At 45.4% G+C, this 12,148-nt stretch overlaps 1 protein-coding gene across 1 annotated transcript in view; it reads right to left on the minus strand.

The window, feature by feature from the left end:
- LOC112554371 (NGFI-A-binding protein 1-like) overlaps positions 1-10,553 on the minus strand; it is a 77,678-nt gene extending 67,125 nt beyond the window's left edge. Inside the window, exon 1 of the mRNA XM_025222168.1 lies at positions 9,774-10,553. Coding sequence (XP_025077953.1) covers positions 9,774-9,852 — 79 coding nt within the window. The 5' untranslated portion in view covers positions 9,853-10,553. The remainder of the gene's footprint in view (positions 1-9,773) is intronic.
- Between the last annotated feature and the right edge of the window lie 1,595 nt (positions 10,554-12,148).

A 12,148-nucleotide genomic window follows, 5' to 3' on the forward strand; every position in this document is an offset into this window, starting at 1 on the left:
AAAAATGAGACCACCACGTCGATGACTTAACCCACCTGTGCGTGCGTGTGTGTTCGTGTGTCCGTCTGTGCATAGGTGTGTGTCTGAGAGAGAGAGAAAGAGGAATAGAAAGTATGTCTCCGTGCGCACGCGCAGCTTTCATCGATTCACAACATCTCACCCTCCCCGTCGTCAGGTTAACAAGCACTGAACGTACAAAACAAACAAACAAACAAAAACAAAAACAAACTCTAGCGAGAAAGTGCAATGACAAGCTGCATTGATTATATTGTCGACGAGCAACTGGGTGTGGAGCCTGTAGGAGATGACCAGCCAAGCGATACTCCTCCATTTTTATATTTCAAATATAAAATATATAAATAAAGTGACAGACGGGCATCGAGACAGAAAGATTAATTAAAGGTGGGGCGAGAGATGAGGGGGTAGGGGGTTGGATATCAATCGGTTAGTACATAAACTGCACCTGATGTCAACAACAATTGTTTGTCGAGCTTTATGTCCTGATTAACTTCTTTATGACAACAGCCTCGGGAGGTACAGCAGGAGGATAATACCAGAAGAGCGGTCAAGCATGGCTTGGGAGGGTGGTGATGGGGAACGGGGATGATGCCTATTCCAGATGCAGCAAAAAATCACTTCAGGTTTCGATTATTTAAAGGACGACCCAGTCACAATAAACAAATAAATATGTACACACAAAAGACAATCGTTTTTCTCCTTTCTTCAGAACTTTGTTCGCTCTAATCAATACAGGTATGTCCTCTCCACACAAAGAAACGAACAACGAAAATAAAAACACGAAAACACATAAGATATATTTTTTTGCTGGCAGCCAGAACTACTCAACTACCTCTAAATTAGTTACTCAGCTTAAATTTTGTTCTTAATTATTTCCTATCGACCCACTCACTCATTAAATGTTAACATCCTTAACAGCATTTTTGTCTCCAAGTTTGTATTTTACACTTGAGCAACGACACAAAAATTGTGTGAACAGTCGAGAGTTATTGCACAAGAGATATCGAATTGCCAATAGCTCTAAGACAGCTGTTCTTCTCCCTGAATCTCTGACGTTAAGTATCTCTACTTTTTTCTCTCCTTCATTTTTATTTTAGTCAGGTGATGTCGATACTTTTGCGCTTTTTCTTCTTTTTATGACGGTGGCCTTACAAGTTGATATAACAAAGCTGGCAAAAGCGGAATCTTTGCACAAGAGGTATGACAATGCAAGACATTTGGGGTGGAGGAGGAGGTGGTGGTGGTGGTGGTGGTGGTGGTGGGTAGGCTGCTGACGCACGTAACAGTTTCGTCTGTAGATGAATGTGATGACAACTACCTGGTGAGGCGACATGAGGGAGAAAATACCGACATTTAAATCCGAGATATGAAATATAGAATACGACAGGTGAATTATGTCCCAGACCAGAATGTTTGTTTGAGTTAAGATAAATATCAAATATATTTGTGCGAAGAGATGAACACCTGTTCAAAAACAAACAAGCGCGCGCATGCACGCGCACACATGTACAGGTGACGGATTAACAAAATAAATGGTGCCAGGTTAGTGAATGATAAATATCTTTAACTCATTAGCGACATTTTACAAAGAAATAAAAACCAGTCAGTTCGTGGATAGGCGAATATCGTTGAATTACTAAAGGTAGTCAACCGAAAGATAAACAAGTCAGAGTGCTTTCGCGAAGTCAGAGGTAATGATCTCTAAACTAGGATGGAAGCCAAAGAGACCAACATCTACTGAAGGAAATAAAAAAAAAACAGCGAGTGTTCAAAACAACAACAAAACTGTTGCCTGTGTGTGACGTCAACGACTGTTGTCTCGCCGTCGAGACTTCGTCCGCAAGTTGTCGGTGTCGCCACCAGACGAATTTCCGCAATGTTCACATAACGAGGGTGTTAACCACGTCGTATTGAACACCGACTGGCATAGCTTACTCCCCTTTCTGGCCATCGACCCACTACCTCCACCACTACCCTTTCCCCCCAAGTCACCCTCGCTCCCCTCCCTCTCCCCAACCCACCCAAGAAAAAAAAAAGGAAACGCACCATCATGGGCAGGACTGACCGGTTCACGACACTCATACCCTCCTCCATCGTCGCCGCTTCCTGAGCAGAGCTGCCGGCAGGTGTTGTGGTGGGGTGGAGAGGGAGTTGGGGTAGGAGACTGCGGGGTGGGGAAGGTAAGCGGAAGTGACAGACCCGCGCGGTCTGTTCCGGTAACGAAAGAGTTAATGGGTCTTACAAGCGTGTGTGTGTGTGCTGGCTTCACCCGCCAAGGGAAAATCCTAATTTCAGACACAAAGGAAGAACAAAAATAAAAAAGAAGAAAAAATTCGCCTGGCAAGCGTTAGAGATGTGAAGGATATAAGCCAGGGCCTTGATTAGACCCACCCCAATACACACACCTACCATCCCACCTTCCACCACTGGCCCCAACACCTGTCTGCTTTTCCCACCCGGCTGCAGGTTGTGCACGACCACCAGAGTAGGTAGAGATTGAGTATGGTAAAAGGTCCTTTAATGTCTTGATGGTCTTCGTCTTGTAAAGAGATACAGGAGGCAAGCTCGGGTAGGTACTCTACGTGCTGAACGTATTAAGACCATAATAATCTTTAACAAACACAAAAAAAAAAAAAAAAAACCGATGTACGAGGTGATATGAACGATTATAAGATCCCCGGTCACGTGACTTCCATTGCCCACTACCACAACATGGCCGCAGTGCCCTCCATGGCTGAGCGTAGGAGACGACCTACTCTCGACAATTTAAGTTCCTTGATTACAACATTCATGTCTTCCCCCACCCTGCCACAAAGCCACAACTACAACAACAATCAACAACAACCAGCCTTGTAAACTGTGAACAAACCACCACAGTTGGAATGGACAGTTAGTCACTCCTATTCCTCCGCAGGACGGTTGAATAGTATTTCTTCCATCTGTCGTGCGAACCTTTCTCTGTGTGTGCGTGTGTGTCAGCGCAGAAGGAAAAAGATCTTTTTTTTTTTGGAGTAGGAGGCGGGGTAACTGAAAGCACTTAATATAAATTACCAATTATTATTGTTGTAAAATAGATAAATAAATAAAAATAAATTATTAGCAGCGTCTACTGACAATGAGGTCCTACAGCCGTGTATTCCTCTCTTCTCATGCTCTGTGTTCGGGTGGACGTGCGCAGTAGACTGTGTACGCAGTTTGCGGGGTGACACATGGGTGAGCCATGCATTGTCACATCTTGTGATGACAATGTCAACGTTCTTGTATAACGACCTGCTGTGTAATTCAACAACAGTGGCTTTGCACTTTGATCAAAATGTACACAACTTTTGTTTTCATTTTTCTTTTTTTTTCTATTTTAATTGTTCCCCAAACCACGAAAGTGGCTTATTGTTTTATTTCTTTTTTTTTTCTTTTTGGTGTCGGCGGTGCACTGTTCACACGGCTAACTTGTTTTACAGGATTTTTGCACCTACACGTGATAGCGCTGCGTGGGGAAACCGAAGAAAGGAATCTTTCTTTGAGGGGTGGGATTATGGCCTGGCGGTTAGAAGTTTGTCACTTTAAAACTGTGCAAGTTGACGATAGTCGGCTATCTCTGGGTATGGCTTTCTTTGTTTCCCCCTTTTCCTTCCTTTTTTTTTTCGTTTGTTCGATTATTCTTTCCTTTGCTCGTTCACTCACTCCATCTCTCTCTTGTTTTCGTGATTTATCTGTTGTAATAGTGTCCAACGGTCTAAGATATTTTTTTACGTATTACTCAGATAGAAAAAGAGAGAAAAATGGAGAGAGAGGAGGGAGAAAAGAAAGAGAAACAAGAAAAGAGTAGCCAAACATACATAGGTTTTTGCTGTTGCTTCTCTCTGTAAAGCACTTGTTGAAATACATTTGACCACAATCTCTTGGCATTCATATTCGTGAGTAATAAACAATTTTAAATGTTACACATTTATAGCTTTCTTCCTGTTATACTTTGCCTAAGGGAAAAAATATGAAATAATAATTTAAAACCGTCTAAGTGTGTGTGTGTGTTAATAGGTAATAATAATACCTAAATTTGAATTCACGCGAAATTTTGTAATTGAGGCTATATCAGGGTCAATCGACCCCAAACATGTAAACAAGTTCCATATCTAGAGAAAAAAATTGTTTGCCGAAAAGCGGGATCTGAACCTAGCTCCTCAATATTCTTAGTGCCTTGATGCGGTTTACTCTCGTGTCACCCCGCCCCTGCTCTTATTTGTTCTCAGCTGGAACTTTGTATTCTAAATGTTCTTTTAGTTTCAGCGGACACTTTACTTTGTAGCAGAGGTGTAATGTTTGTGCTACACAACCGTGAACTCGCGATATGAGCAGCGTTCACAAGGTGGGCTGTCAACTGCGCATGCGCGTATCACCAGTCGGCACGAGCGACGCTGACTGCGGCGGAGAGTAGATATGGCCCCGGTGTACCCCGGTGTACCCCGGTGATAAGCGTCGGCATGCACCACAGCGTTCGAATTCCACGAGAAATCACGATGACCTCACGAGCCTTCTTCCCTCTTTTGTTTCTTCGTGGAGGTAACGGGGAGGATGCATGTCAGTGTTTTTGCTCGAATAAAAATTCCCTTGCAGCGAAAGCCTGTTTACGCCAAGAAAACTTTCTTGTCGAGATAAAAAGATTTTTTTTTTTAATCTTGGAAATAAAGCAGTTTCTCGTTCTCCCCTTCCCACCACCACCTCCTTTTTCATCTTTATCCACCAAGGATGACACAGTAAAATAATTTTTAATTTTTTTTCCCATCTCTCTCTCTCCTATTGTAGTGTTAAGAACCGTGACAGTGGGGCATGATCACAAAAGGAGGAACATGCCAGCTGGATGGTGGGGCGGAGTGATGGAGGGAACTGGGATGAGAAAAGGGGGGCAAAGTGGGTGTGACGTGGGTTGTTTGACATATTCCGAGGGTTGGGTCAAGCCCGAGCCGAAGGATTCAAAACAGCCGTTGTGAGAATAAAGTCCAGGAAAGGGTATAAAAACAAAAGAGAGAGGCGGGGGTGGTAGCAGGGGCTAAGCGGTGGTGGCTACCTGCTTTAGCTGTGTGGAATGTAACAGCATAGGAGCAGAATACACAGGCCGCTATGGGAAAGTCAACAGTTATGGAAAGATAACTTGGTTTTTCCCACGCGCCCTGTGCCAGGGGACATAATAATGCCTCTTCTTGTCCTGGCATCGAACCGAGAGAGACGGTGGGATGGGGGGAAGAGAGGAAAAGAGAGAGAGAGAACAGACGACTGGTGAGAGCGGGGGGAGAAGAAACGCGGGAGGGTAGGGGTGGGACACGTTGGCGATCGCAGCATGGCGAAGAGGCTTTTAGAAGGGAACAGATTAACAATTAAACAAACAAACAATGGTGAAACACTGATCTGATGGAGACAACAGCTGTGCCTACAATTCAGGATAGGGAGGGGCAGTGAAGGAGGCTTATCGTAGGAAAAAACGGTGTCATGACATGTCACGTGACTGCTCATCACACTTCTCGAACTTTGGAATACGGCATTCCTGGGTTTAAACTGAATTGTTCCGAACTCGTGGCATAGTTCACCTAATGCAGCAAACTTATTTGCACACTTTTATTGTGGGTAGCTGGGAAAACAAAACCACAAAATAAAGTTTTGATAGTCGAGGCTCGTCGAAGAAAAAAGTTGGGAAACCGTTACAGACTCATTCGTTATGAGATAATTTGGATTCTCTTCGAAGGGAAACAGCAAGTAGGCTTCACCTTTCTTAAAAGGATCTCGGTGCACATGCAAGCTGGTTACACATTAAGTAATATTTTCTTTCTCCTTCCCTTTCTCTCATCTCACGGAGTAAAAATCTGCTTCAGAGACGACGACAGGTCTTCATTTCTCTAAATAATTACCAAAGGTCGAGGAGAAAAATATACGCGAGACAAACAACACCAAGACAAGTTTCAGATTCTTCCAGCGATCATGTAGTCAGTAGAAATTAGCACCGATATCCAGTCATCTGCCGCTACTATCCTCACATTCCCAGAGGCTGGGAGGATTTCAACACGTCAGCAGCTTCCCCCTTCCCACCATCATCACCACCCAGACCCCTCCTCCTCTCTCCTTCTCTCATTCACTCTCACTCTCTAATAGCGGACCTTTCAACGTGTGCAGGATGTTCTGTCACCCCATCACTGTTTTTGCGACAAGAGTTATTGTGATGGCAAAATTTATTCTTGCCATTTCTGACTTGGAAAGCCATATTTTCACAGACACAGAAATGATTCACAGCAATATCCGATCTGTTTACTTCGACCAAAAAAAAAAAAAAAATGGCTGAGGAAAATGAAATCCACTTTGCGTCCGGTTGCCATTTCTTGACGGTGCAAGGAAACGATTTATTACTCGTAAATATTCCAGAAATCAGAGAAGTGTTGGTCCTTTCTTGCTACTGTACACATACAAGAAAGCGATATGTATTATCACATTTGTCTACAACCTGAGAGAAGATCTGGCAACTTCAAGACTGCATGATGTTTGTTCCTATGATCTGCTCATACAGTTTTTCATCCTCGTTCTTGTTTGTCCGCCTGGTACACAAAGACCGGAGAGGGGAAGGACAGATTGTTGAATAAAGCATTTATATTTTTCCTCTTTTCCATCATCACACACACACCATCTTTCTATCATAAGCACAAACCTTGCTGGCACCACGGGGTAGTGGGGTGGGGGATAAATAAGAAGGGTAGGAGGCAAAGAGAGAGAACTGTTGCCGAAATAAGGAGGTGCTCAACACCCTAACAGTCTCCCTCTAGCCTGGGTTACTGTTTCCTGACTGCAAGAAGAAATAAGGAAGGTGTCTTTCGCACGGTGTGTCTCTGCCATGAAGCACCCTACCTGTGAGACAGCTCTGTCTATCTGTTCCAGTGCACTCACGCACGTTCGCACGCCAAAACACGAAGATAAACAAACACACAGGACATAAGCTATCCCGTTGTCATTGTTGAGCCCCAAAAGAAAAAAAAAAAAACAAACAAAATAAAAGCACCCTGATGTATTGGGGAGGAGTGGGTGGGAGTTAGAAAACAAACCGTGTTTTGACGTGCCTAACTGATGCACAGGACCATCCCGTTGTTGTTGTTGTTTTAAATAAAAAAGTTGTTGCACCAGTGACTTGTTGGCGCTGCAGGACACAACAGTGTATAGAGATGTTTGTTTGTTCATGTAGTTAATGAGCCGACAGCACGATGGTGCACACGAGTGCACACCAGATTGAAGTTTCACTTTCGATTCCTGCTATCAGGACGACCATTGTACATGCATTTTTTTAAATGAAATTTGTTGTTTTTCTTCTTCTTCCCTCTATCTCTCTTGCTCTGTGTTTGTACGTGTATATGCAGAAAAAATTACAGCATGACAAAGGTGAAGATCTACAGGTATGCCATGTAGCCCTCTGTTCCGCTGTAACAGTTCTGGCAAGCTATGTGCTAATAATTATATTAGCAAAACACTCTCTTACACAGAGCGAGCTGGCATTCCTGCCCCTACTCCCACCTCCCCACCCGACAGCTGCCAGTAATCTACATTAACAAGAGGTTCACAGCTTTCCCTCCACAGGTAACAGTTGACGCCATCCAGGTAACAATAAATGCTGTATCGCTTGCTACAGTCACATGTTGGTATAATTAATAACAAACAGCGTTATTACAATAAACAGAACATAAATACTCTCTCTCTCCAGTTTAATGAACTTTAAATTAACGCTAAAATTAATAAGTAGCTAGTAGGTCTGATATTGTCCAGACAACAATAGGATGTCGATCCTCTCTCTTTTCACAGTGATATATTCCTTAGTTGCTGGCACGGCGTAAAACTCAAACAATAAATCAAATCCACCCACACACACACCCTCCCTATCTTCTCTATCAAGGTGGAACGTTTCGTCTGTTCTAGTTCTCTGCACGTGAGCACGCAAAAAAAACAGAATTCCGAAGTGTGCATGCGTGATACAGTGAGTACAACTCACACCTTTCTCGTGTCTCGAGAAAAGACATGCTCTCGACAAAGTCTCAATTCCTTCTCTCTCTCACTGAATAATGAGTGTGTGTATATATATATATGCACACATCAAAAGCTCTTGAAAAGTATATCTTCCTAATCTTCTTTTATATTTTTAAATATACAAAAAGTATTTTCAGCTCTCTATATTACATTAAATTGTTTAGACTATATATATATACAGACATATATGTGTATTTATCAAGAACAAAAATGTCATCTGTATAACAAAATACTCGCAATAAGATCTCACATCTTCCTCCACCAACAAAGGTCAACAGTTTATCGTAGGCTGGTATTCGCGTCTCGTCGGCAGCTATGAACTCTTTGAAACTTGTCATTTTCTTCCTCTTCATACTTTGAGAGTCAAAAACTGTCATCGATCACCAGGCTCGAAACGTGGATCAAGTCTGAAGTGTAGACCAGGTAAAATATTGTTTACGGAGAGAAAGTAGTTAACCAGAAAAGTGTTCAGCGTCGAGGAAAGAAAACTTCTTAACGTGTTTGCAAAAGAAAAAATAAAAAGTTAAAAACTGCTGTTAAAAATAATTGTATTTCCTATCTACACCTAGCAATGTCTTTCCATCAACATTAAAGAATGAATGGCAGACGGATTGTGTTTCAGAAATCCAGGAGAAAAGTGTTCATATATTCTGTCTACAACTGGTTTTCAAAATACTCAGTCGAGTTTTCGAGTCTCGGAATGAGGACAGCACCGGGTGGGACTTCGTTAGGGGTGGGGATGGGGTGTAGGATGGTGATGGTTGATGGGTACTGACGACAGAAAGTGACTACGCTGGCTATCTGACCTTTGAAGCCAGTCAACATCCTACCCCTCACCACCAGCCACTCGAAAGTGATAGCTTAGTTTTTCTCGTCGTCAGGTAAAAAAAAAAAAAAAATGTCGGCCACACGATCTCTCCAGTCCTTTAAATAACAGCTGACACAGCAAGAAAAAAAAACAACTCGATTTCATAAAGAGAAACACAAACATATATCAAAAGCACGCGCACATAATAGCGAACATTGTGGACTTTCCCTTCCCACCTACGAAGCTTTACAGAAACGCGACGGAAAATCCCGAAGCTCGCTTCGGCAATCTCCGCCACCCGAGTGTGACGTAACAGGGTTTAAATATGCGCGATGCCGCACAACACGCTGCGGGGTAAAAATAACGCCACGCGCACGAGATGCTAAGAAACACGCGGCGCATTTGGCAGAAACAAAACAAAAGTTAGCGGAGTCGCCTGATGGCTGTGTGTTGTTGTTGCAGCAGCAGCCTGACATCAGTACGAAGGGCAGGATGAAGGCGTTGATAGACCGCTAAACGACACACCAGCGCGCGTGCGTGCGTGCGTGCGTGGGTTCGTTCGCACACACACACACGGGGAGAGTATATAGTGCTTCCTGAGTGCACTCATCAACGGTGTACCCACTGCTCCCCACAGCCAACGCAACAAGTGCCAGTCGCCAAGTCGGAAACACCCACCACCCCATCAACCATCCCCACCACCACCACCACGTTCTCGAACGAACGAACCACTGCCGCGTAGAGTGTCCGCCATGGCACGGTGAGCCACTCCTGAATCACGCCACATCAACATCCTTCTAGACTAATTCACGGAGGATTGAGAGAGGGGTTGTGAAGGGGGGAGAGAAAAAGAAGGAAAAGTTTTTTTCTGACTAAAAAAGAAAATTACGGATTTACCTACCTCCTTCAACTCCGGAGTTGGGAAGCGTTTCGCTGGACTTGTTGCTAGGCAAGCGCGGGGCTGACTGGCGAGCGGCCATTAACGGCGTCTGTACAGCACACAACTCAGTCCAAGCTCGTGGGCTCGCCCGGACCCCAGGGCTGGCGGTGGATCAATGGCGTGATAGAGAGAGAGAAGGAAGCCTGATGGTACAGCACTGCCGAGAGGTTTCTAAAGCCTCGTCCCTCCCCAGTAACCAAGTCACAAGTCGTTGCCTCTCTCACGTACACCAAAACGTGCGCGCACGCGTTCGTGCACCACACACCAACACACACCTGTCGTTTTGGTCGAATTCAGGGTTTCCTCCGGTACCCACCCACCCCTTTTCCTCCTCCTCCTCCTCCTTCTGGTCGTCAATTGATGGACGTGGGAAGGTTTGCTGGCCCGGCTGTGCCCGTCCCTCGCGCGCGCTCTCTCAGTGGCAAGGGGTGGTGGGTGGCGAAGGGAGAGAAAGAGAAGAGGGTCGCGCTGGGTGGATCTCCAAATATGGCAGAGTGTCCGTTTGCGTCACGAGCCTGTCCCTGCCCCCTGATTGGGCCCCGCGGGATCCACGTGAAGCGCTGTGCGCGAGGGGAGGGGGTGGAGAGGCCCGTATCGTGGGTAGGCACCGTCTGGCTGGGTGACGTATACGCTCCCCACCCCTCCACGAAGGCTCGCTCGCTCGCCCACTCCCCCTCCCTGCATACGCCAACCTTCCTGTACACCCCCCAGTCCTCATCTCACCCCCCTTCCACCTTTTTTTTTTTTTTCCCTGGGCGTGGGGCTGGCGGCGTGTACTGACTGGCAGTTACCGCGGTATAAATAACACACACACACACGGACACACCGTGTTGTAGACCAGGCTGAGGCTAACACACACACGCGCGCGCCCCCAGACTCACCGTCGTCTACCTCGCGACAGTTGCCGCCCGGGGAGTGGGGGAGAAAGGCCAAGGGCAGAGGGGAGTGGTGCGTTGTGGGTAGTGGTGGTGGTGGTGGTGGACGGGTAGGTGGAAGGGTTGTGGAATGAAGAGCTGCGGGTGACAGGGGACTGACTACAGGTTTGCCATACCTGTCTATCGATCACACAACAGGTCTGTGCCGGTGGGAGGCATGGGGAGGGGGAGCGGTGGTGATGTACGAAATGCGGCTGCACCACGGGTCACGGTGGTACGGTGTTGACCTTTTTTTTTCTTTCTTTCTTTTTGCTGTTGTTCGAATGGATGGACGAGCGTTGAAGCCGGTGTTCGTAAAGATTTACAATGGGGTAGATCTTTACGTATATTTTTCTCGCCACCCCTATCTGCTACCCGATGTTGGTACACAGCGTGCGTCCACAGAGCCCAACACACGGTCAGGCCAGTTGTGATCACGTGTCAGGGACGCACCCGCAACAACCAGTAAGGACAGGACCTACCCTCCCTGTACACCTGTAAGATTGTTTACGGGGTATTTCAGGTTTAGGGGAGGGGGATCTTTTAATAAACTCGGGATCGGTGACCTAATCTGTTAAGGTGCATTGTGGATTTATTTCGAAATGTTGTGTTGAACTTTCTAGAAGATGCGGACGTGTTCAGAGTGCTTTTTAGGTTCAAATGATCAATGGGGTAGATAAAAAAAAAATGTATCAACTTTCTGTTCTTTTTTAAAGAGGTTGAGAAAGCGAAGCTTTTTTTTTTTTTCCTCTTCTTTTTCAAATTAAGACTGCATCATCTTTGATTTCATGCAAAATTTTCTATTATCGACTTAGTTTACAGTCGATGATTGCATGAACCGACGGATAATCAACAGAAATGGAGTTTGACAGGAGTGGAACAAGACTAACAGATTGGAAAATAGAGATGTTCTACCATGGGATTCGAACCGACTCCTATCCAACTAGAATATTTGCATCGGACTACGTGCAAACTCATCATGTCCAGCCTGCATATCAACCTAGCTCTCACCCCGACCCATTTTGACTTTCCAACCCCCCGAGGACATGTGCTTGGCCGTGGGTAAACCGGGTACTCTTATCCTCGCTCCATAATCAAGAGCTTTCCTTCTAATACCCTGATTTAAAACAGTCCGTAAACTTCAAACCCCACCTGCAACTTTGCCTTCACCTCCCATCCAACCTCTACCCCACCACCATCACCACCATCACACCCACCCACCCAGCTTCCTCCAACTCATCCCGCTTACACTTTTTAACCCCTTACCCCTGACGAAGTTCGCGGGTAAAGCTCCAACCCACCCCGTCAGTGTAGACAGATCACTGGGTCTTGCTTGCCTTCTGGGTAGTGTCCCTTCGCGATGTCGGGGATAAGGGGTATCCTAGTAGATAGATAGTCACTGGCTTATTTGTTTATATCTTT

The sequence above is a fragment of the Pomacea canaliculata genome, linkage group LG2, assembly GCF_003073045.1.
Source record: "Pomacea canaliculata isolate SZHN2017 linkage group LG2, ASM307304v1, whole genome shotgun sequence".
Lineage (NCBI taxonomy): Eukaryota > Metazoa > Mollusca > Gastropoda > Architaenioglossa > Ampullariidae > Pomacea > Pomacea canaliculata.